The sequence below is a fragment of the Cervus elaphus genome, chromosome 5 (genome assembly GCF_910594005.1).
Source record: "Cervus elaphus chromosome 5, mCerEla1.1, whole genome shotgun sequence".
Lineage (NCBI taxonomy): Eukaryota > Metazoa > Chordata > Mammalia > Artiodactyla > Cervidae > Cervus > Cervus elaphus.
This window is the reverse complement of record NC_057819.1, coordinates 121,548,430-121,574,803: the sequence shown is the minus strand read 5'-3', so window position 1 is coordinate 121,574,803 and position 26,374 is coordinate 121,548,430. Positions and strand designations below refer to the sequence as shown.

The window sequence follows — 26,374 nt, the reverse complement described above, 5'->3', positions numbered from 1 at the left end:
AGGTTGTACAATCATCACATGAATCTAGTTCTATAACATTTTTATCACCCCAAACTAAAACCCCTTATCCATTAAATAGTAACTTCATTCCCTCCTTCCCCCTGGCAAAGCACCAGTTTGCTCTTCTTTTGGCTTCACCAGTTCTGGGTATTTCATGTAATGGAATCATACCATATATGATCTTTCCTATCTGACTTTTCACTTGGCACATTTCAAAGTTCATCCTCACCATAGCAGATATCGGCACTCCTAACATGGTTCTTTTCTAGCATTTACTCTAAGTATGGTCAGGGAGCGGTTCTCAAAGTGTAGTGCATGGGTCAGCAGCATCTGCATAACCTGAGAACTTGTTAGAAATTAAAATTCACTGGAACTGTAAGATTAAATGTCACAGAAATTCTGGGGGTGGGGCCAGCAATCCACGTTGGAACACGCCTTGTAGGTGATTTGCAGGTGTGCTAAGTGAGAAACCCCTTAGTCAAAATACAGTTAAGATACAGCCTGTCACCAACCTCAAATCAGGAAGAATCCAGGGGGAAAAGCCAACCAGTTGCAACGTACAAAATGTCTTCTCATCGCTTAAAAGCAGGATTAGAGAGGTAACGTGATTTTGAAAGAAAAAAGGTAATTATCTGTGGCTTTTTGTTATAAACAGTAAAAGAATTGAAAAAAGAAATGATCTTTTAAAGTATGAGTTTATTCTCCAGGTTTTCTTAAATACCACAAATTAGTGCTTTTATTGCAGCTGTATCCAGAAGCTGAAAACAATTTAAAATACGTCCTTTTATCATACATTTAGCACTTGTAAGAGACAGAATGGAACAGTATCAATTTTAGAGATGTTTGATTCAATAAAAAAGCATATGGAAATTGAAGATAATTACAGAAATGATTGAAAGCATAAATTATATAGAAATAAAAGGGTGAAAGGTGTTTCATTTAAAAAAGTCCCTGTTACCTCTCCTGCTGGTTAGTAACCTAACGAAAACAGTAAGGCAAGTATTCAAACCAAGTGGTTCTATCCTTTTCATGCATGCAACTTTAGGTCAGAAATTGGTGGGGGCAGGGTGGGGGGGGGGGCAGGATTTTTAGGTTCTAAACATCCCAGATATTTTACTGCCTTAGGCTAATGGATCTTTTTAACACTAAGAAAGTGGTAGTAATTCTTGTTTGCTTGGACAGAAAAAACAAAAACATGGATGAGCAGTTAACCAAATCAAGTGGGATTTAGTCACTGGGGCACAGTTACAAGTGGCCCCAAATGAGAATACACAAAAAGCTTAGTCTGAGGGTGAGAATGTTAAAATGAAAAAAAAAAGGAGAGGAGCACTTGATCTTTATAGCAACATATTTGGCCAAATAGTCAAGGTTTGGCACATACGAGGGAATGAGTCCCTAGAAAGATGAAGTTAGTGAGAACATATTCAAATTAGTTCCAATTCAGTTTACAAATTAACAATACAAAATGATTTTATTTTCCATCCTTTCCATTCAAAAGAAAATTAAAAATTATATTCTTGGTGCTAATGTTTGTGAGCTTGCCGTATTTTTGGTTAGTTTTTAAAGATGTGTTGTGTGCTGTGCTTAGTCGCTCAGTCGCGTCCAACTCTGTCCATGGGATTCTCCAGGCAAGAATACTGGGGTGGGTTGCCATGCCCTCCTCCAGGGGATCTTTCCAACCCAGGTCTCCCACACTGCAGGCAGATTCTTTACCATCTAAGCTACTTGTGATAACAAATGTTATTAATGTGGCCAATACATTAAATTTCTAAAGAATAAAATACTACGTTATTATTCACAATGACTCAACAAAAATAATAAAGATTCTACAATTGTTCCCAGTCCTGGGATCATGAAATAGAATAATTTAGTGACCATTAAATGGAAAATGAATTATGAAAACTGTTGTTTCCAGAATGTCTTTCCCCTCCCCTCTTCACTTGTATTAAGAAAAAAAAAAGACCTTTTACTTTCTTCAGATACATTTTAAATAACCTAACCTTTCCCCCCCCATTTTCTCTGAAATCAAATTTTAAAACTTCTAAAATTTGCTCATAGTAAGTGATCTCAGAAGTTTGACAATAAAGCTACTTTTAATAATTTTTTTTTAAGTGTCAAGACTATAGCATTTGCCAAGAGGGTGCCCTGAAGTCTCTTTTTTTGGGTCATTTTTAATGCATTTTAGCTTGTTACCTAGTGTGCATATAATGGAACTAAAGTTCCTATAAGGAGAGAATGAAATTGGAGCACTGATGAGGTAATTAGACATGGAAGTTCAAAGTTAGAAAAATGACTTTGTGTATTAAACTTAGTCAATACAGTTAGTTCAGCAACTGGCCAAGTCAGGGAAAGGGGAAATAAAACTACTGCGATTCAAACAGCTTGACTCAAAAAAAATAAAAAAAGAGTCTACAGCCTACCAGATAGCTCTGTACACAATCTAGAGACTTTCTGCCACAATACTAAAATACAGATTCTTCACAAATCACAATTTTATCCCAAATGTTCTTACAGGTTCTATGTTGCTTTTAAATTCTACTAAATAATCGATAGCTTTACAACAAAATTTATTTTATTTAAAAAAAACACATTTAAATCACTATCCCACAAAATGTTTAGAAACACGGGTAACCATGGAAAGTAAACGTGCATATACTGCTTTTATTATAATAATTATGGTTGCTAGCTGAATGAAAACAAATAGTAGCTAAAAAGGTTTCAAATGACAGAAAAACATATTTAAGTTATGACAATTTTTTGAGTACTCAGATGATGAAATGTGTATTTCTGCACCAAATGCAAAGTTAACAATGAAATCAAGGTATTGAAAGGTCAAAAGGGGCCTCAAACATATTCACTATCTTTTAAATTTTAGACAAAAGAGCTGAGAATAGAAAAGAAAAAAAAAACCCAACATATACACCATAAAAGTCTTTTTCTTTTTTAATGACTTCCAATTTTAACTCTTTTCTAAAAGCACTAAGGGCATGGAGACCCTTATTGTAGATTATGTATCATCTCCTCTTTGGCTATGAGGTGTGTGGTTTTGTTAACTAGAGACATCAATGAGTTCAGTTTCTGAGACCAGTCATTTAATAAATTATTTGGATCCTTGGGTCTCTGGAAGTTGATAATTCCTGCCAACCTGTCTACTTTAGCAAAGATGGTCTTGTTGACTACTAGATTTGAGAGAAAAGCCTCTGACTCCTGTAAGAGAAAGACAAATTGGTTTAAGACATGATAATTTAGACAATAAAATTTAAGGAAAGTATTTTCTAATATCTTCATTCAAGAATATGCAGGGCTAAAATTCATTATTAATAGTTAGAAACTGATTTCCTGCAATAATGTACTTACCTTACTGAGAGTCTAGGGCTCAGTTTGAATCTCCCCACAAACTTAATACTGTGAGTACCGTTCAAGAGCCTTTGTCAACAGCAACTTGGTCTACCTTCTATAATGTTTCCCACCAAGAGCAGTATTATACAGCTTGTTTCCAGAAATACTGGTTAGAACATATGCTCTACCACTTGCTAACTAGGTAGCCAAGGACAAGGCACTTTACTTCTAAGGCCTCTGGTGCCCTTGTCCAGAAACGAGAAGAGTTAATGAACCAACCAAGGATCAAGCCCTCTAACCCAAACTATTCCAAGGTTCTTCGTTTGCAGTTAAACTGTCAGGATGCCTCCTGTTGACTATACACTTCGCCTAACTCCTATCTCTTTGGTGGTGTACATTTTACCAACGTGAAACCCAGACCCGAATACAGTATTCCCCTAACATGTCCTAGCACCCTTCCAGGGGAACTGCAGTCAAGTCTCCCTCATATGGTTTATTTCTACAGTTCACTTTTTGAACTTAGATGTATTTATTATAGAAATATATACTTTAACTTCAAATTAATCAGTGTAAAACTAACATATTTGAGTAAGGATGTTAACTAGTATAATATTCACGTAACTATAACTTGGTATTTAGGCTACTCTTTGGTGTTCAAGATAGCTTGGGGAAAGCTTCTATCACATAAACTTAAAATAAGGTAATAAGATGAGGTTGATTTGCTCACTCAATTTTTACAAGTCAATTGATTTTCAAAATGAATGGTTACACAAACAATGGTGTGTATTACTTACATCAACAGACAGATCCAGAAGCTGCGCCATCCTCTTCATTGTTATCCGTGTGTAATACTTGGCCATTATTCTAATATTCTGAGGAAAGAAGAAAGGTATGGAGGACACAGTTGTCAGTAAGGCCAAAAGCTCGTTTGTTTTCCTATCCAAGTAGCTTTAATTAAAACGTCAAGGCTCAGAGCTTTTATTTTGCTGCTGTCTGCCACTGGAATGAAACCAGCTCTAAATGTCAACAACAAAACTAAATATTTCAAGATTTTGGCTTCTGTGGTTATTTTTAAGTTATTCTGAGCACACTTGACAACTCTTTAAATACATATAGGCTTAGCTAAATTAGTTGTTAAAAGTTGTAACTGTACTAAAATATTTTTGCTAAATGTAAGAATCTAAAGTTTTTCTAACTATGATACAAATGTTTAAAAGGCTAAAATTAAAAAAAAAAAGCTAAAATTTTAAAAAGATCATCTCAAAATACTATCATCATACTACATAAAGATAACCTGAATTAAATTTCCCAATTTTCACTGGAAGTGGTGCTAAAATTAGAGGTGCCCTTTGGTTATTCTTAATGTTAACCTTACTAACAAAGCAGCTGCACTCACAAGGAAAAATGGGGTTCTGGGGAGAAAAATGAGCTCATCTTTGAAGCAGCCACACCTCCTCCCATCACTAATCAGGGTCGATGGTAACACCAACCTCTCAGGAAAAATAAGATCACTCAAGACTCCCTGCTTTTCCTTCATCCTTTCATTATGACCAAATTCGATTGTCTGTCTGCTTTAAAATCGTTAATTCCATTCCATCCACTCAGTTCAAGCCAACAAAGCCCCTCTTACTTAGCTAGTCTTCTTATCTCCAGTCTTTTCTCTTTCCAAATTCACTCTTCACACTTATTCCCAGAGGATTCTCTATAAAATACATGCTGGTCATTATCCTCTCAGCTTTTACTATTGGGTGTACAAACTTTGTTATGACCAACACCTTTTCCATATCTCCAAAGTCCTTTCTCACTGAGCCCTTTCCTTGGAGATCGCCAAGTTCCCCGGCTGGTCTGCTGCCTCTGTGACCCAGCTCAGACTATCCCATCTGCCTACTGAACCTACATACCCTTCTCACAAATCTAACCTCACACATCAATTCCTATAAGTCCAGCTTGACCATTCTACCTGGTGGAACCAATCAACTCTCTCCTTATGCTCCCCTCTCATCCATGTATACTTGTACCATAATACATAATTTATAAATGCCTCTTCCACTGTGATGTATTTTTAAACATTTGAAAGGTAGGGACCATGTCTTATTCTCCCATGTGTCCCAGTGTAGCACAGAGAAGGCTCACATTTGTTCTGTGAATGAAGGTTTATGTAATTCAATTTGTAGTGACACCCAAGAATACCAGAGGTCGGGTTTAAAACATGTTACCTGTTTCCAAAACTACCAAGTCAGTACTAGTGAGAAACCACCCCCATCCATCCCTCACATTCTTAAGAAATTCCTTCTGGTTTATATACTATAAAAGTTTGTATTCTTGAGGGGTCCTCTCAAAATGCAGCATGGTAACACTAGTGATCTTTTCTGAAAAGCTAAAAAGAGGTGGGGAAAAAATGACAAGGGGTAAGATAAATTCTGATGTGCTTGGGAAATAAGACAATAAACATCTGAACAACAAACTTAACATCACTACCACACTAGGCATAGGGGAAAAAAAAATCCTGAAGAATTAAAGATATAACATCTAAAAGAAACATTTGAGAAATATAAGTTTAAGCTCAAATTTGCCAAAGTTTGCTTCTAAATTGTCATTTCCAACATGCCAGATCCTTACATGTTCAACAACTCTGTTTTTCAAGTCTTTCCACCTTTTTTCACCTTCCTCTGTATGACCAAAAACGTCAGTTGCAGGACTCTCCAAAGAACCTTTTCTTAATTCCATTCCATAGTCTTCAACAAGTGTGGACCAGCGCATCAACTCCATTGTGGTAAAAAGCTTTAAAAGATCCCTGTAAATTACACAAAACTTACTATTCCAAAACTGTAAAGATTGCATTTCATCTAATAGCAAATTTTAAACTATCAAAGATGATTTTTAGAAAGCTTTGTTTGTAGAACAAGACATGAGGTGACTATTATTTATTTTACTAACTTTGCTACCATTTTTTCCACAGTAATTCTGAACAGTGCCTTCTCCTACTTATCATTCTGTTCTCTCCTGTATTATGTTTGCCAGTCACTGGACTAACTGACTGTAAACTTACTAATGGAACAGCTAAAAGATGAAGAGCATAAAGCCCATGTCTGCTTTATATAACAGATTTTCAGAAGCATGTACTTCTGAAAATCACAAAGCCCCAAACATTTACTAATGATAAAACTGACTGAATAGTTAATTAAACAAGATCTGCTCAAGTGAGCTTGAAATAAAACTACTTCTTGATAAGTGGCTTAGAATGGAGTATGTTATAATCTCATTATGTTAATTTCTAATGCAGTCCTAACAACAACAAAAAAACCCACTTTATTTTCTGTTTATTCTCTAATATGATCTATCAGCAATCAATTAAGAAGCATACATTTAGGTTAACCAGTCTTTCAAAATGGTACTTCCACTAAGACATACTATACTAATTATAAAAGTACTTACTTGTATTTAGGGATTTCTTCTAACTTCTTGTCACCGCTTATTCGGTGAACCAAGTCTGACTGTTCATTGTCAAAAGGAGCCAAGATAACATAAAGGACAACACTTTTCAGGGCCTAAAAAAGTCGCACAATGCAGCAGAATATAGGCAAGATTAGAAACAAAATGAAAACTCTGGCAGAAAGTGAAAATTCATGGAATAACTATATATTCATCTTTAATAGTGTATTCAAAAATCTTAGGGGAAAAATCTTATCAGATTGATCTTTTCATAGGGCTTTTTGGTAATATTTACCTTTCATAAAACTATTATAAAACAAATACACACTGTAAAAGCAGTGCCAAGGGGAAGATTCATAGCATTACAGGCCTACCTCAAGAAACAAGAAAAAAGTCAAATAAATAACCTAACTCTACACCTAAAGCAATTAAGGAAGAAATGAAGAACCCCAGGGTTAGTAGAAGGAAAGAAATCTTAAAAATTAGGGCAGAAATAAATGCAAAAGAAACTAAAGAGACCATAGCAAAAATCAACAAAGCTAAAAGCTGGTTTTTTGAAAAAATAAACAAAATTGACAAACCATTAGCAAGACTCATTAAGAAACAAAGGGAGAAGAACCAAATTAACAAAATTAGAAATGAAAATGGAGAGATCACAACAGACAACACTGAAATACAAAGGATCATAAGAGACTACTACCAGCAGCTCTATGCCAATAAAATGGACAACTTGGAAGAAATGGACAAATTCTTAGAAAAGTATAACTTTTCAAAACTGAACCAGGAAGAAATAGAAGATTTTAATAGACCCATCACAAGCAAGGAAATCAAAAGTGTAATCAGAAATCTTCCAGCAAACAAAAGCCCAGGACCAGATGGCTTCACAGCTGAATTCTACCAAAAACTTAGAGAAGAGCTAACACCTATCTTACTCAAACTCTTCCAGAAAATTGCAGAAGAAGGTAAACTTCCAAACTCATTCTATGAGGCCACCATCACCCTAATTCCAAAACCAGACAAAGATGCCACAAAAAAAGAAAACTACAGGCCAATATCACTGATGAACATAGATGCAAAAATCCTTAACAAAATTCTAGCAAACAGAATCCAACAACATATTAAAAAAATCATACACCATGACCAAGTGGGCTTTATCCCAGGAATGCAAGGCTTCTTTAATATCCACAAATCAATAAATGTAATATACCACATTAACAAATTGAAAGATAAAAACCATATGATTATCTCAATAGATGCAGAGAAAGCCTGTGACAAAATTCAACACCCATATATGATTAAAACTCTCCAGAAAGCAGGAATAGAAGGAACATACCTCAACATAATAAAAGCTATATATGACAAACCCACAGCAAGCATTACCCTCAATGGTGAAAAACTGAAAGCATTTCCCCTGAAATCAGGAACAAGACAAGGGTGCCCACTCTCACCACTACTATTCAACATAGTTTTGGAAGTTTTGGCCACAGCAATCAGAGCAGAAAAAGAAGTAAAAGGAATCCAGATAGGAAAAGAAGAAGTGAAACTCTCGCTGTTTGCAGATGACATGATCCTCTACATAGAAAACCCTAAAGATTCTACCAGAAAATTACTAGAGCTAATCAACGAATATAGTAAAGTTGTAGGATATAAATTAACACACAGAAATCCCTTGCATTCCTATACACTGACAATGAGAAAACAAAGAGAAATTAAGGAAACAATACCATTCACCATTGCAACAAAAAGAATAAAATACTTAGGAGTATATCTACCTAAAGAAACAAAAGACCTATACATAGAAAACTATGAAACACTGATGAAAGAAATCAAAGAGGACACAAACAGATGGAGAAACATACCGTGTTCATGGATTGGAAGAATCAATATTGTCAAAATGGCTATACTACCCAAAGCAATCTATAGATTCAATGCAATCCCTATCAAGCTACCAACGGTATTTTTCACAGAACTAGAACAAATCATTTCACAATTTGTATGGAAATACAAAAAACCTGGAATAGCCAAAGTAATCTTGAGAAAGAAGAATGGAACCGGAGGAATCAACCTGCCTGACTTCAGACTCTACTACAAAGCCACAGTCATCAAGACAGTATGGTACTGGCACAAAGACAGAAATATAGATCAATGGAACAGAATAGAAAGCCCAGAGTTAAATCCACGAACTTATGGACACCTTATCTTTGACAAAGGAGGCAAGGATATACAATGGAAAAAAGACAACCTCTTTAACAAGTGGTGCTGGGAAAACTGGTCAACCACTTGTAAAAGAATGAAACTAGAACACTTTCTAACACCATACACAAAAATAAACTCAAAATGGATTAAAGATCTAAATGTAAGAACGGAAACTATAAAACTCCTAGAGGAGAACATAGGCAAAACACTCTCTGACATGAATCACAGCAGGATCCTCTATGACCCACCTCCCAGAATATTGGAAATAAAAGCAGAACTAAACAAATGGGACCTAATGAAACTTAAAAGCTTTTGCAATACAAAGGAAACAATAAGTAAGGTGAAAAGACAGCCCTCAGATTGGGAGAAAATAATAGCAAATGAAGCAACAAAGGATTAATCTCAAAAATATACAAGCAACTCCTGCAGCTCAATTCCAGAAAAATAAATGATCCAATCAAAAAATGGGCCAAAGAACTAAACAGACATTTCTCCAAAGAAGACATACAGATGGCTAACAAACACATGAAAAGATGCTCAACATCACTCATTATCAGAGAAATGCAAATCAAAACCACAATGAGATACCATTACACGCCAGTCAGGATGGCTGCTATCCAAAAGTCTACAAGCAATAAATGCTGGAGAGGGTGTGGAGAAAAGGGAACCCTCTTACACTGTTGGTGGGAATGCAAACTAGTACAGCCGCTATGGAGAACAGTGTGGAGATTTCTTAAAAACTGGAAATAGAACTGCCGTATGACCTAGCAATACCACTTCTGGGCATACACACCAAGGAAACCAGATCTGAAAGAGACATGTGCACCCCAATGTTCATCGCAGCACTGTTTATAATAGCCAGGACATGGAAGCAACCTAGATGCCCATCAGCAGATGAATGGATAAGGAAGCTGTGGTACATATACACCATGGAATATTACTCAGCCATTAAAAAGAATTCATTTGAATCAGTTCTAATGAGATGGATGAAACTGGAGCCCATTATACAGAGTGAAGGAAGCCAGAAAGATAAAGAACATTACAGCATACTAACACATATATATGGAATTTAGAAAGATGGTAACAAGAACCCTATATGCAAAACAGAAAAAGAGACACAGATGTACAGAACAGACTTTTGAACTCTGTGGGAGAAGGCGAGGGTGGGATGTTTTGAGAGAACAGCATCGAAACATGTATATTATCTATAGTGAAACAGATTACCAGCCCAGGTTGGATGCATGAGACAAGTGCTCGGGCCTGGTGCACTGGGAAGACCCAGAGGAGTCGGGTGGAGAGGGAGGTGGGAGGGGGGATCGGGATGGGGAATACATGTAACTCCATGGCTGATTCATGTCAATGTATGACAAAACCCACTACAATACTGTAAAGTAATTAGCCTCCAACTAATAAAAATAAATGAAAAAAAAAAAAAAAACAACACAAATACAGCGAATCTTTACTAATGTGAATTACTACCTGGGTTGCTTTTTTTCTTTCTTTTTTTAATTGAAGTACAGTGATCTAGTTAGTGTTCGGTTCAGGTATTCGAGAAGGAAATGGTAACCCACTCCAGTATTCTTGCCTGGAAAATCCAGGCAGAGGAGTCGAGCAGGATACAATGCATGGGGTCACAGAGTTGGACATAACTGAGCGCCTGAGCACAATTTCAGTTACAGAGCAGACTCAGTTACATATACATATATGTATTATATATATATTATTTTTCAGTTTCCTTTCCATTGTAGGTTATTATGAGATATTGAATATAGTTCTCTATGCTATATGATATATCCTTGTTTATCTATTTTATATATAGTGGTTGTATCTGTTAATCTCATACTCCTAAATTATCCCTCCCCCAAACATTTTTTAAAACAAATGTATAAAAGAAAAAGTCATAACAAGTTAGCAGTAAAAAGGTGGAATCCACATGTACACTATTCACAAGTTTTGCAAAATAATTTTCCAAAGTAATGCTGGATCTTTATCTGTGACCTCAGTTAGAAGGTAACTGCTATACATGTCTTAAATAGTAAGCCTACATTTCTTCAAAGGTCATAAATAGAGTATTGCCACAATTCATCTGAATCAATAATGTTAAAGTGAACTATCAACACAATGAACAGAAAGCAGCACCACACAACTGCATGTAATTACTGAAGTTAAATTATTTCAAAATAAATAAAAAATGCAAATTCTTCCTGATAAGTTTCAACATCAAGTTTAAGACTCTATCTTTAAAGAAAAAAAAGAATATATTCTTACCTGTTGCCACTTTTCACTTTCTGCCTGTATACAGGGTGTATCATAGATTGCTCTGTAGTGCTTACAAATAGACAAATAAGATCCTTCATGTTGATCCAGTTGAATCATTAAGTTATAGTATTTCAACTTTAATTTCTGTAAAATATTGACAAAATGGGGTTTATGGGTTTCTTCCCCAAACATTTTCAAAGTAAACTTAAAGTAAGAGATAGGCTTACCTCTGTATTTTCTTCCTGGAAAAATTTGGTGTTAATTTTTTTGCTGATGATTTGTGTACGAATGTAATCCTTCACTGCTAGGCAGAGCCGCATTTGCTCCAAAATAAACTCCACTCGCTCTTTCTTTTCCATTGACCCATAGGTTTCCACCTACCAGAGTAAATCCCCAAGTAAGTTTATAATGTTTAGTAATAGTTTACAATTGCAACAAAGTTAGATAGACATTAAAAATTCACACTTGATAAATAAGAAACTTCATGCATATTGGGAGAATGCTGATGGTGATATAAAAAGCTAGTTTCCTTCAGGAAATTACAATTTTAAAAAAATTATTATATGGTAAAATGGATGTTTTCCTCTTGGTGTAAAGTTCTATAAATTTTAATACATGTACAGATTTCTGCAGTCACCATTACAGTCAAAACCTAGAAAACTTCTGTCACCTGAATAACTGATGTGCCCCCTTCAGTCACACACTGCCCCTACTCAACCCCTGACAACCAATGATCTGTCCTCCAACACTACAGAGTTGTCCTTTCAGGAATGTCAAAGATGCAGCCTTTTGAGACTATCTTTGTTTATTCAGCATAATGCTTTAAATAAGATTCATTCAAGCTGTTGTGTAAATCAAACAGTTCATTCCTTTCTATGACTAAGTAGTATTCCACTGCACAGATGAACCCCAGTTTTACCTGTTCCCCTGCTGAAAAACATCTGGGCTGATTCCATCTTTTGCCTATCATAAATAAAGCTACTCTGAACATTAGTGAAAGAGTTTTCTGAACATAAGTTTTTCTTTCTCTTGGGTACCCAAGGATGGGTTTGCTAGGTTATACAATAAACATAAGTTTAACTTTATAAGGAACCTCCACCCTGTTTTCCAGAGAGACTGCACCATTTTTCAATCCTATCAGCAATCTTTGAGTTCCAACTGCTTTGCATCGCCACCAGCTCTTGGTACTGTCAGTTTTTAAAAAATTTTAGCTATTCTAATAGACCCTGACGCTGGGAAAGATTGAAGGTGGGAGGAGAAGGGGACGACAAAGGATGGGATGGTTGGATGGCATCACCGACTCAATGGACATGAGTTTGAGTAAACTCAGGGAGTTGGTGATGGACAGGGAGGCCTGGCGTGCTGCAGTCCATGGGGTTGCAAAGAGTCGCACACAACTCTGCAACTGAACTGAACTGAATAGGCATGTAGTGGTATCTTATCATTGTTTTAATTTGCATTTTTCTAATGGCTAATGAAGAAATGACAATTCTAAATATGAAAAAGATGTCAGTTGTAAGCTAACTATATAATAGTTGAAACTATTACATAAAAAAGAGGCATCAGTCTTTTTAAAAATCAGATAACAAGTCTGATGTGACCCCTTATGGATGCAGAAGTAGATATACACTATTCAAGAGAATCAATTATATCAAGTACTATGAAAAAGTTCCTAATATAATATCTAGCACACATACACTATAAATGATTTATGAAATCTAGAATGACACTTTTACAAAGTAGACTGAAGTAAGGCTATTGTTATTACTATAATTTGGTCTAAAAATTTTTTATTTCATTGCTTCTCCTTTGTAAATTTTAAAAATAGTTATTCAACATTTACTGTGCTAAGCACTCTACATACACTAATTCTCCTTTGCAATTTCTTAAGGAAAATAAACACACACACACAGTGAACCATTAATGTTTCATTTATACATCTTCACTCACTCTCTCTGTGTGTCAATTACTTTGAAGCAAATCTCAGACAAGACATTACAAATAAATATTTCAATATGGTATCTCTAAAAGATAAACCTTAGGGAGGGGGGGTCGGGATGGGGAACATATGTAAATCCATGGCTGATTCATGTCAATGTATGGCAAAAGCCACTACAATATTGTAAAGTAATTAGCCTCCAACTAATAAAAATAAATGAAAAAATAAATAAATAAAAGATAAACCTTAAAAAAAATTCTTACATAAAAATTCTTTGTATCATTAAATTTATAGTCACTCTACAATAGTCTCATTTTTTAATCAACTAAGAATCCAAATAAGGCTCATACTTTATAATCTGTAGATATGTTTCTTATGTCTCTTTTTTCCTTGCAATTAACTCATTGAAGAAATCAAGTCAATCATCCTATAGTTCCCTAGAGTCTGAAGTTTGTGGAATGTGTTCCTGTGGTTAACTGGCTCCTCTATCCCTGGTATACCTTTAAAACTGGTAGTTAAACCTTTGTATATTAATTTTTTGGGCACGAATACTTCACAAGGGATGCTGAATCATGAGGCATATAATTCTCCTGCTTGGAAAATAGAGTTTGAAGACAAAACTATGGGGAGAATAAAAAGATCAGTTGTTGCCAAGGGTTAGGGAAAGGAAGGGATAAATAGGCAGAGCCAGAGGATTTTCCCGAGCAGTGAAACTATTCTGTATACTATCGATACGATGGTGGAGACATGTCATTATGTCTGTCAAATCTATAGAGTGTACAACACCAAGAGTAAATCCTAATGTAAAACTAGGCACTCTGGGTGATAATGATGTATCAACGCAGGGTCAATGACTCTAACTAAGGTACCACTCTGATTTGGGATGCTGATAGTAGCAGAGGTTGTGTGTGGTGTGAGGCAGTGGATACATGGGGAATCTCTGAATTTCCCACTCAGTTTTGCTGTGAACCTAAAACTGCTTTAAAAAATAAAGTCTTTTAATTGAAAAGAAAAAGGTGTGTTGTGGGGGGGTGGGCAACTTTAAGTCAAACAGAATTAGTGTGAATTCCAAACTCAACCACTTCTGGACAGTGACTATAGTTACTTAACTCCTTTGACTCAGTAGCCTAGAAACTGACCACCAATCAGATATTCATTAAAAATGAGGCCAATGATTAACAATAAATTCCTAAGGCACAGATAGATGTACATGAATTACTGATTTAAGTTCAAAAGAGAATTAAAATGTTCAAATAATAGCATAAAGTTAAGACTAATTTGTCGATCTTACTTTTCTTCAAAACTTTTTAAACAGTTACTCACTCTTAATCTTGGTGGTTCAGAAAAAAGCAATAAGGTGCCCAAAAAAGCAATTATAAGGAAATACTGCTGATTGAATGGAAAATTTTACATACCCTAAAATGCAGCTCCTTACCTGTAACTCTTGTAAAATGGAGGCTGCCTCTTTGACATCACCATTTTGCTCTTTTATTGTGGCTAATGTTTTTGTAAGCCGAGCACGCTCAATTTCAACATAAATCTAAAAATACAAGAAATTCATATTATCCAAATTCCTACAGAAACATGTTAAAATTGAAAAGGCAGAACTGAGCTATCATCAAACAAGGTATTTCTCTTGCAGCTGTCATGCACTTATCTTCCTCATACAAACATTTTACACTCACATAATTTTAAAGAAGACATCTCTATAAAACATTATCCATATTTTGCAGCTTTCATTTGAGAACATAAGTAGGAAATCACTGTGCTTAACAAATAACAGGGCCAAACAGCAAAGACAGTGCCACAGAATGGCACAGCCACAGAAAGCACCTTTAAAAGAATTGATTATTTGAAAAATAACACTCTGCAAAGAGCAAAGGCAGTCCAGTAACTGTAATTCAACCAATACTCTCATTCTGATTTCTGTTTAAATGCAAGGCTACTTTCTCTAAAAATATCTGACCTTGTACACTGTTAAAAGTTACTAGCATTTTTCATAGCTATATGAAATGTTTGGTTTATAATTTCCAACAAGTGAAGATTAAAAATATAACTATAGCCTAACAGAGTCTAGGGCACTAATTTTCATGCTTGTGCTTGTTGACTTGCTTAGCCTTTTCTCTGCAACAAGCCCTTTCCCCACTCACTCCCAAAACCTTATCTCAAATGGTAACAAAATGCTTAGAGTTTCCTAAATGTGTTAAGCATTTCTCACTTGCTATCTCTGCATATAACTTCCCCTATATCTAAAATGCCCTCCTCCCTACATCCTGGCCCAGCAGAACTTGTATTCATTCTTTTTTGGATGCCATTCACAGTGTGTGGGATGATCTTAGTTCCCCGACAAGGGACTGAACCTGTGCCCCCTGCAGTGGAAGCATGGAGTCTTAACCACTGGATGCCACGGAAGTCCCAGAATTAGTATTCATTCTTAAAAAGCCAGGTGAGCCACCATCAACTCTTTGAGGCTTTCCTGAGGTCCTCAGCCGGTCAATCGTCACCTCTGTGCTGCAGGAACACCCTGCTACTGTCATGCCCAGCACAGTAACTGTTTCTATGACTGACTTCTTTTGACATTAAAAATAGTGTCCTGCCCATTTTGGACCTCACACAATACAGTCAGGTGATCAATAAATATTTAATGAACTCAACTGTCAGGTAATAAGTTAGATATAAAACTAAGTTTTTGTCTTCAAACCACAAAAATCTACCTAGAAAGAAATGTATCTACCACAGTCACCATTTCCTACTTGCCCTTTTTAGAGAAACACAGACTAGGCTGGGGAGGTGGGGGGAAGGCATCAAAAAAATACAAATACATTTTGAAAAGAGTGAAATTTTGAAAACTAATCTCACACTGCAACACTCTAGGAAACCTCAGCTATACCAAACAAAGATTTCTCAAGCAGATCTAGGTGACATGAAGAAATAACCTTATGTTTAATATTAGCAAATGAAAAACTGGGGTAAGATGACTAATTTCTAGAAAAATCTGGATATACTAAGACTGTCACTATTTATATTCACTGGCATATGGGAAGACACTGGATGTACAAAGATATGGGTTAAATTATGGTAATGACATTTGGTATATTTCATCTCAAAAATACATACATATGTACTTAAATAAAATGTTTAAATACATAAGTATCTCTGATTACAGGTAAGAGTACTTATCTCACTGTGAGTTATACTAATAGAAAACTCACCTTTCCTTCTGTAACCATTCGTAGAGTATCAATTAATCGAAGTTTGATGGGAAGGTCTGTGATTTCTTCAACGTAAGTACAGCACTGTTGAACCATTTTTGCAACAGCCTAAAATAATAAAATTCATTCACAAGTTAAATTCATTCCTCACACAGGAAAAGGAAATATTTTATTTATGGAAGTGCTGTAGTCAAATTCGGTCTCCCAAGAAACTATATACTGAAATGCCTATATACAAAAACAAAAAACAAAAAAACCTCCCTTAGCTAAGAATACTGAATACTCAGTAACAAATCAATAAAGGATACGAAAACCTCAGTCGCAAAGACTTTAGCCCCCTTTACAACAGCTGATCACACAAAAGGACAGGTGAGAGAGGCATGTCTGGCAATGTCTACCAGAAGGCTAGCTAGTTAGTTTTCTTGCAGCCAAGAAGAAGAGTATGGAAGAAGTGGCAACAGACTAAAGGTGTGGGAAAGAGAAAAGCACAATTTAACAGTAGCCGTGATAGCAACAAAGCCATGAAAAAGTCCGTGGCGGAAGCAGAAGATAAAACGACAGTTCCATCACCTGGATGGAGAGAAGGCGCCACAGCCAGCCATGCTCACCCCAATAAAGTGTGACACTGAGAAGCGTAGCATCGCCTGCCCACAGTTCCCAGACAGGCAACAAAGCCGGCTGGGCTGGACTGTCTGCAGCTCTGACCATCCACGATCTAGGCCAGGGGTCAGCTAACCTCTTCTGTGTATTTTTATAAATATTTACACAGTAAGTATTTACACTTTGTGGGCCAAAGGGTCTCTGTAGCAACAATTCTGCTCTGTCTTGCCACAGATACATGACAGATGGGTGTGGCTCTGGCCCCCAAAACTTATTTACAAAGGTGGCATGGAGAATTTGGTCCTTGGTCCATAGTTTGCCAACCCCTAATCTAGATTCTAAATGGCACAGCACAGTCATTGATAATAATAATCAGGACTCTTGTCACCAGGAAAATGTTGTTATATTCAGCATATTTAAAGATAGCAGAAAAGGAAACAAAGTATCTTGCCTCAAAAGTAACATAAACATTAACTGTCTAAATAAAAGACATGATTAAGTAAATTATAATTAATCAACTTGATGGATTATAACACAGCCATTTAAAATAACAACTATGAAGGAGCTACAAAGAACTAGAAGAAAGCTGCATCAACACTCTCAAAGCAATTTTGTAAAAATATGCAACTACATAAAGACTAGAAGAAAAAAAAATAAAAGCAGTTGTCATGAGAACAAGGACAGAATTTTTTAAAACTCTCTAAATGTTGTAATGTTGACTTAACATCGTTAGATTTAAAACAGATTCGTAGAAAGGTTTTCTTTTTCTGAAAGTCCTTATTCAAATTTGAATGTATTTGTTTTCGATAAATCATGAACTCACTTGTTTTAACTGACTCCGTCTTTTTGACAAAAGCATAATATTTTCATTAAGTAAATCCCATTCTTTAGCCTCATAGCACATCTTCACTATTGCGACCAAGATACGGGATGTGGACACCATATCAGAAGCCTGTGAGAATGAAAATACACTGAAAGTTAATGGAACAGTGTCAAGTGAAATTAATGGCAACTGAGGTTTTCATTACAATCTACTCACAGTTCGGGTCTGTTTTTCCAAAGAGAGAAGGGTTTCAATGACTTCTTGAAGTCTTCCTTCCTAAAACAAGAGGTAAATGAACAATAAAAACACCACCACCAACACAAAGCCAAATAATTTAGTCTAACATGAGGCGTTTCTGAAACAGTAAAGACAAAATTTAAACAGTAAAGTCTATCTTAGAGCAGAGAGACCACCTGCACAACTGTGTGTCCTTTTCTCACTTTCATGATACAGCCTGCTTCTCTAGAGGATTCCGGAAGTCAGTGGTTCCCAACCTGGGGCCCACAAGCTATTTTTAACATTTCTAAATGCCTAGGAGAAATGGAATCTAGCAAACCAATGATTTAACACCCAAGAAAAACATCAAGTCTTTGTTTTGGATTCTAATTCATCACATCAGAGTGGTAACACCTGTTTATCTTGTTCTGAACAGAGACTCTTAACTGGCAGCCACCTGTGCCTTAAATTCATCAAAAATATTTTAAAACATGGAGCTCTGAGAAGTAAAAAGGATATTTGGTGGTAAAAAGATAGGAAACCCTGGTTTAAGTTTTCAGTGACTTTAGAAGTAAAGTAACGAAGCCCACCAGAGATTCCCCATGCGTGCTATACCCAGTCTTGGGCCAACAGCAACCTCCACCTCACATGTAAAAACAAAACACTCTCCCTGGGGCAGACAAGAAGAAACGAGAATAACAAAATTCAAGTAACATAAACCTAGATAAAAATACACGAGGACTAAAATAAGCCATCATATTAGGAAACACACATTTTGATAAAAACAAAACCAACCCACAGCACAAAGACTGGATTTATTTACGGTAATGGTATTAATGACACTGAATAAACTAGAAGTAATGAGGAGGGCTTCATTTGTAACTGCTTTTCTAACCGTGAAGGGAATTTATTTTTATGTTAAGGACACTCATAGATGACACGTGAGTCCTGGCCCGTTTTCCTTTTATTGGCTGTGACACTCACAGACGACACGTGAGTCCTGGCCCGTTTCCCTTTCACGGGCTGTGCCGGGCCTTGGCTGCTGCGCAGGCTCTCCCCTCGTGGCGGCAGGCTTCTCCCCGCCCTGGCTTCTGTCTTGGCCACGGGCTCTACAGTGCCCGAACTTCAGTAGCTGTGGCACGTGGTTCCCAGGCTCTAAAGCACAGGCTCAAGGCGTGTGGTCCACTGGCTTAGTTGCTCTGCGGAATGTGGGATCTTCCTGGATCAGGGATGGAAACCACATCTCCTGCATTGGCAGATTTACCTCTAAGCCACCAGGGAAGCCGGAGTACTACTCTTTTACTGATGAAAGAAACTAAACAACTTCTGAATTAAGGGCACAAATAATGTTTAAACTTTTCAAAATATTGTTTCCATATTTTCCATATGAATTTTCCATGCAGCACACAAAATGTACTGTATAGCCACTGTATGAATTTATTAATTCAATCTGAAAACGGGAACACCAGTTCTGAAAGCTGCTTAGGCTCATGTACATTTATTGTACACAATAAATGCTGGCTAAATGCTTCTGTCCATCAGAGCAGAAGAACAAAGAACAGGGCTATAAATTCTTCAAAGCTAAAGGCTAATAAATCATAAAAATCAAAGAATCTAAACCTGTGTTGTTCAAGGGTCAACTGTAGTTTCCACAGGGAAATGGTTACTATCCGGCAACAAAACAGTGCAAGAATAGCTAAAATGCAAAATACTGTTTACTAATGGTACCCTCTTGTCGCTTTTGTAATTACTATTAGTCACATGACTGTGATCCACAGAATATAATTGACTATATGTGGTATTTTAATTCAGAAATACGGGTTTTAAAGAACTATACCATATATAGGAAGGAATCACACACCACTCCAGGGCTGGGGTCTACCGGTATCAATGAAACATGAAATGTCACTGTCCCCTTCTCAGAAGGGCACTCTTGGAGAGCGCGCTCTAGTCAGTAGTCACTCAGCACCCTCTTTAACACTCCAGCCCACTGACTTTCCGGTCTGCAATGACTCTGTGGACAAAGACCAGCACCTACCTGAACTAAAGGATACTGGCCCTAGATAATTAAGATAACATATCAAAAGAATGCTTTCAATAAGCTCAGATTCCTGCATCTTCCCCTACAGAGAAGAACTCTAAAATCATTAACTTGAGCTGTCTGTTTTTTGTGATTAGCAATAATCATCTGATGTTCGACTACATGTTTGATTTTCTTTTTTTCCCCAGCCAAAACTCCTATACATTCTGGCTCCTCCCTTATCTTTTTGGAACAGGCTCTCAGAGATATCTGAGTGGCTGCTTTCCTGGGCGACAGTCCTCAGTAATGCCCCAAATTAAGACATAATTCTCAACTGAAAGGTTGTGCATTTTTTTCAGCTGATAACCCCAAAGTCTTTTCCATCTTAATGCTCACCGTCTTTCTAACTTCACTAGAATGTGCTCAGTAGGAGCAGGGGCTCTGTCTATACTGTTCACCACTTGACTCAGTGCTCTGCACCTGCCCACACTTGCAGTGGTGTTTCTGTAGGTATGCCGGTGCATCCCTTCACACCTTGTACCACAGTTATTAGTAAGCATGTCTCCAAAGTGTTCTTAAGTCCCTTTAGGGCTAGACCTTATCTGGGTTCGATTCCTGGGTTGGGAAGATCCCCTGGGGACGGAAATCGCAACCCACTCCAGTATTCTTGCCTGGAGAATTCCATGGACAGAGGAGCCTGGTGGGCTATACTCTATGGGGGCTGAAAAGAGTCAGACACAACAAAATGGCTAACACCTGTCTGATTGGGGCTTCCCAGGTGGCTCAGTGGTAAAGAATTTGCCTGCCAATGCAGGAAACACGGGAAACTCACGTTCAATCCCTGGGTCGGGAAAATCCCCTGGAGAAGCAAATGGCAACCCACTCCAGTCTGGAAAATCCCATGGACAGAGGAGCCTGGCAGGCTACAGTCCCAGGGGTCTTAAAGAGTTGGACACATATACCCTTGTTTGATGGTATCCCTTGCACCAACTTGCACATAGCATGTGTCGAATGAACTGACGTTGACGTGAACTATTCATTTGATCTTGGCTTACAATTCCTGATTCTTACTGTTACAGTAAGTAGAATGTGACAAATTATATAGCTGACAATTCAGTGCTGAGGGACACTATCATCAATTTCATTAAATGCAACTCCCAATTCTCAAACCATCCCACTTTTCACCCAATCTTCCATGTTCAATCCTATGGTTAAACATCTTCCTCCTTCTTTTCCTGTCTATTCACACGTCATCCTTGCAATCCTACCTCCTAGATGCTGCCTTTCAACTCCGAAGAACAAGATGGTTTAGAGCTACCAAAACCAACTTGTTAGAACATGTGACTCTTATGAATCCTTTTCCTTATTAAAATAATCCTTGTCAGTGAGGTAAATGACTAAGGAGTTTGTTCAATATCAATACATGTTGGGGATCTGTATGTTCCATACGTTTGTGTCCTTTAACTCCTAAATGACCCGATCTTTTAATGACTCCTTAAACAACCTAAATAAGAAAAGGCTAATAAAATGTTAACCACAAATAACTTAAGTGTAATGCCAATCCAATACTTTTAAATGACCTATCTCGAAGGGGTCTTTTGTCCAAGTCATTGACAATCAAGTAAACTGTTTCACATTTCACCTCCTCTTTATTTTTAGTATTAACCATGAGAAGAAGTTGCAGGTGACCAAAAGAAATGAAAAGACATTAGGTGGAGGGAGAAACAAAGGATATATTTGATTTAAGAATGAAAGTAATCCCTAAATCTCGTCTTGAAGTCACTCAGTCGTGTCCGACTCTTTGCGACCCCATGGACTGTAGCCTATCAAGCTCCTCCGTCCCTGGGATTCTCCAGGCAAGAAGACTGGAGTGGGTTGCCATTTAATAACCATGTGTCAAATACATGGTAATCCAAAAGCAGCAGTGGGGGCGGGGTAGGAGGGGAACTTTCTGCATGTCAGAACTGTTAACCACTATATCTCTATAGTTCAGAAAAGGCCCTCCCAGACTAATTTTTAAGTCCTGAATGCAAAAGTGACACATCAACGATTATCACAAACTAATGTCACTTTTATTATCTCACCAATCTGATACAGGGTCCTCAAACACCAATCACAGAAGCAGTAGAATGTAATTTTTAAAACAGGCTCTGCAGGGACTTCCCTGGCAGTCCAGTGGTTAAGATTCCATGCTTCCACTGCAGGGGACGGGGGTTCAATCCAGGGGAACTAAGATCCTGAGTGGCCAAAACAAAAACAAACAAAAAACCCGGGCAGGCTCTGCAGCCAGTCTGCTTGAGTTGAAATTCCAGATCTACCACTGTCTTACTTCAGGCAAGACACTTACCTCTCTGACCCTCAATTTTCTCTTCAATGATATGAGCGTAATAACAGTTCCTACCGCAGAGGGTCAGTGTAAGGATTAAAGCAATACCTATGAAGATATGCCTGGAACCTACATACCATATGTATGTTCGAATGTATGTATGTTACCATCACCATGACAGCTAACATTATTAGTTACTGTTGTTACTTGCTAGGTGAGTGTTAGGACACAGAAAGAGAACTGTACTAGGTCATAACTGTAAGAGATACAAAAGGCCTAGATTTGGTAATTTTACCACCTGGGTTTAGACTCCAGTTGGACTTTTGAAGGCTTTTGCTATATGTGGTTTTCGCACCTGATACATTCTTATTCTCTACACACATAATTTTTTATCTTAAATTGTCTTTCATATTTATAAAATGTCTTAAACACAGAAGTGATAAAGTCTCTTAAAGAAGCCATGGGACATAGCAAAAAGAACACTTGTTAACTGTTGCCAGGAGACCTCTCTAGACCATGGATAACCGCTGAATCTACCCGAATCTTAGTTTTCCCAGAAGTGAAGATAACAAAATTTCCTTCAGTTGTTTTTTTTAAGTCTTTATTGAATTTGTTACAATACTGCTTATGTTGTTTATGTCCTGGTTTCTTGGCCATAGGGCATATGTGATCTTAGCTCCCCGACCAGGGATCAAACCTGCACCCTCTGCATTGGAAGGTGAAATGTTAACCACTGGACCAGCAGGGAAGTCCCCCTTCAGCCTTACTGATGGGTTCAAAACAAAAAACAAAAGAATGTATGCTAGGGCTTCCCTGATGGCTCTGTGGTCAAGAATCCACCTGCCAATGCAGCAGACATGGCTTCGATCCCTGATCTGGGAAGATCCCACATGCCGCAGAGCAGCTAAGCCGATGGGCCGATTCTCTGTGCTCTAGAGCCCGGGAGCTGCAACCACTGAAGCCCATGGGCTCTAGAGCCCATGCTGGGCAACAAGAGAGCCACCGCAATGAGAAGTCGGCACACTGCAGCTAGAGAGTAGCCGCTGCTCTATGTAACTGAAAGAAAAACCCGCACAGCAACGAAGACCCAGCACAGCAAAAAAAATATATAAATAAGCAAAACTATATTAAAGAATGTATGCTAAAATAGTCCATGCATTCCAATGCAGAAATGCAACGCTTTAAGTATTTTTTCATGATTAGCAGAATGCTTAGAAAATAATATAAAATGATGACTAAAAAGCAAAACAGAGAAACATACTCTAAAAAAAACTAAGACAACTATCTAATCCAAAAGTTGAAAACTGTGGTGTATTAAAAAAAACCCTACCCTCCATGCCCCAGCCCTCTTCCCCTGCCCCACCTCCCCACAAAGAAAATTCATATCTACACCTTGTTGTGTTCAACAGGCACAGTGGCTTAAAAGAAAAACCAAAATGGCTCTAATTTTGTAAGTTTAACATGTCCCAATATTCCCTGCTTCAAACATTTCCATCATCTACTTGATACCTTAAAAAAATCAGCTGGCATTTGAATTTGCAAATCTATTCAACTATCTTGAACATAACCACAATGTTGTAAATAAATGCCATACACTGACCATTAGAACAACTGTAGCAGCAACATTATTATTCTTTTCTTACTGGCCTGTAAGTGATTTGAGAGCAAGCGTTTTATCCACTCATCTTTATACTCTCCACAATGTCTAGCACTGACTGGGTCTTGCACACAGTAGGCTATCAGAAGAGACTGGTAAGGGGAAGGTTTCCTTTCACCCTCGTCTCAGTTCTAGGAATAGCTGCACTCCTTTAGAACAGTTAGCTTCTTCTTTATGGACATTACCAGTCTATTAATTCCAAAAAGGTGGTTCCGGGGCTGACTCTGGACTGAACATGTGTTTTGTCTGATCTACGTGGTATTGCCTCAAACAGTGCTTCAAAACAGTTTAGTGTCCAGTTTCTAAATATAGAGGCAATTCATACAAAAACCCATATTCCTGGTCACTCCCACAAATAAGAAGAGCTGACAAGGCCTGGCCTTCATTCTCCATTGGCAAAGCTGAACCTAAGGTGCAGAGTTCCTGTCCCCTTTCCCGGAGCAGGTGCTCAGAAGTCCAGCTTTTCACTACACTTTGCTCACTGGGCAGGACAGCTCAGTGGGAGCAGAAACTCCAGAGTCAGTGTGCCTGGGTCTGTATCCTGGATCCATCATTTTACTATTGGTATGACTTTGGAGCGTGTGACTTAACTTCCCCTAGACTGTTTTCCTGTCTGTGAAATACTAATGATAATAATGTGGACCTCACAGGGCTATGGTGAGGATCAAATGAGTTAATACGTGTAAACAAACACTTAGAAGAGTGGCTGGCACTGCAGAAAGCACTCAATAAATGTCAGCGATTATCTGCCTGGCTCTGGAGGTGTCTTGAGTTTTCCAACCTCTATGTAACTGGTGATGTTTCTTTACACTAGCAGCTAGAAAGCTCAAAGATGAATTTATGGTTCCCTTCCGCTTAGGGTACTGAACCTAAGAAATACAGGCCTATCAACTTCATCATCTTTTTCTATCCCTGACTTTTCTAAAGCCCCACCACATTCTTTTTTTGAGAATAAGGGAAGCATTAAAAGGGTTCTTTCTAAAAACTAACGGTGAAGTATTATTTGACACTCCTCCTGCCCCTGAATTTATTCTGTTTTAATGTACTTAGATAGAAAGCTCCATAATAGACAAAAACAACTCTATTAGTGAATGCATCCCAGATGAACTGCGATAAATGATTGTGGCTAGATTGATCAAAGAATTTAAGGAGGCCTGAGCATAATCCTTAACAACCTCCTATAATGGAACTGATGTAACAACCATCCAAACCCTAGTCAGGCAAACCTAGGTTTAAATCCCTGGTTCTACCTATTACTAACTGTAACCATCGACGACAACTCTGAGTCTTGGTTTCTTTACACACATACACAAAGTTGCCTGACACACAACAGTGGGGACATGATAAATGCTTGAAGTAAAATTTCTATTTCATGGGAGATAAGCAGTTGGGCTAAACTACAGTTCAAGACCTCCGCTAATCATGTTATTCTGTACTTTTGTGCCTATTTGTCTTTACTCGCAAAGTACCCGCTCCTAGGATGACTCCTCCCCATTCCAATATTACTCATTCTTCAAGACCTAATACAAACGTCAGTCTCTGAACAAGCCTTCTTTAAATCACCAGTAAGAGCGAACAATTTCCTTCTGTTTTTCAGTAACACTCACTAGCATGCGCGACTCGTCTAATTCGTTGTATACACGAACTCCTTAAGGACAGGGGTCTTGTATTAATCCCCTTCGTACTATCACTTTCCCGTCCCTTCTCCTGGCCAAAGACCAAGCACATCGTCACGATCCGTCCGCAACTTAACAAGAGAAACTGATTCGGCAAGAGCAACAGAACGAAACTCTCTGATCTACGTGAATGCTGAAGCCGCCTTAAACCCTGAGGAACTACTAAAGAAAACTTGAAACGGCATCCACGAAAAGGAAAAAAAAAAAAAAATACTACTGGAGCCCCAACTTCTACGGGAATGAAGTGACCATCTGTCCTGGGGAGGGTCTGGGAAGCTGAAAGTACTACGGTACTCCGGCTGCGGGGTCTCCCTGGTCGGGTAGACCTGGGATGTCCTGCTTATGCAGGCCTAACTCGGGCCGGACAGACAACAGCGGGATGCGCGCTCCAGCCCGGAGGCCCCCTGAGGCCTAAGCAAGCTTGGCGCCGTGACTCAGCCCCTGGCGCCCGCCAACAACCAGCCGGCCTCCCCTCACCTTGGCCAGTTTCTCGCACTCGGGCAGTCGCTGATCCACCGTGGCGCTGTAGTCCACCTCCATCTTGACGATGCGCCCATCAGCCCGCTCCGAGCCGCCGTCCGCCATGGTCCCCGCCAGAGCGTCCCTTGATGTCCCCCTGCTTCGGCCACCACTCGTCACCCACACCGGAAGCCGCCGGCGCACCCGCTCAGGCAGTGAG

The 26,374-nt window shown here is 38.1% G+C and overlaps 1 protein-coding gene across 1 annotated transcript; it reads right to left on the bottom strand.

Annotated features, from left to right (window-relative positions):
• Positions 1-676: 676 nt before the first annotated feature.
• On the bottom strand, positions 677-26,374 carry PSMD12 (proteasome 26S subunit, non-ATPase 12). The gene is made up of 11 exons (XM_043905085.1): positions 26,173-26,374; positions 18,017-18,076; positions 17,801-17,929; positions 16,378-16,485; positions 14,601-14,705; positions 11,454-11,603; positions 11,236-11,370; positions 6,775-6,887; positions 5,959-6,133; positions 4,134-4,211; positions 677-3,207 (listed from the first exon to the last, which is right to left on the bottom strand). The coding sequence occupies exons 1-11, from the start codon at positions 26,278-26,280 to the stop codon at positions 2,998-3,000; spliced, it is 1,371 nt and encodes a 456-aa protein (XP_043761020.1). The 5' UTR covers positions 26,281-26,374; the 3' UTR covers positions 677-2,997.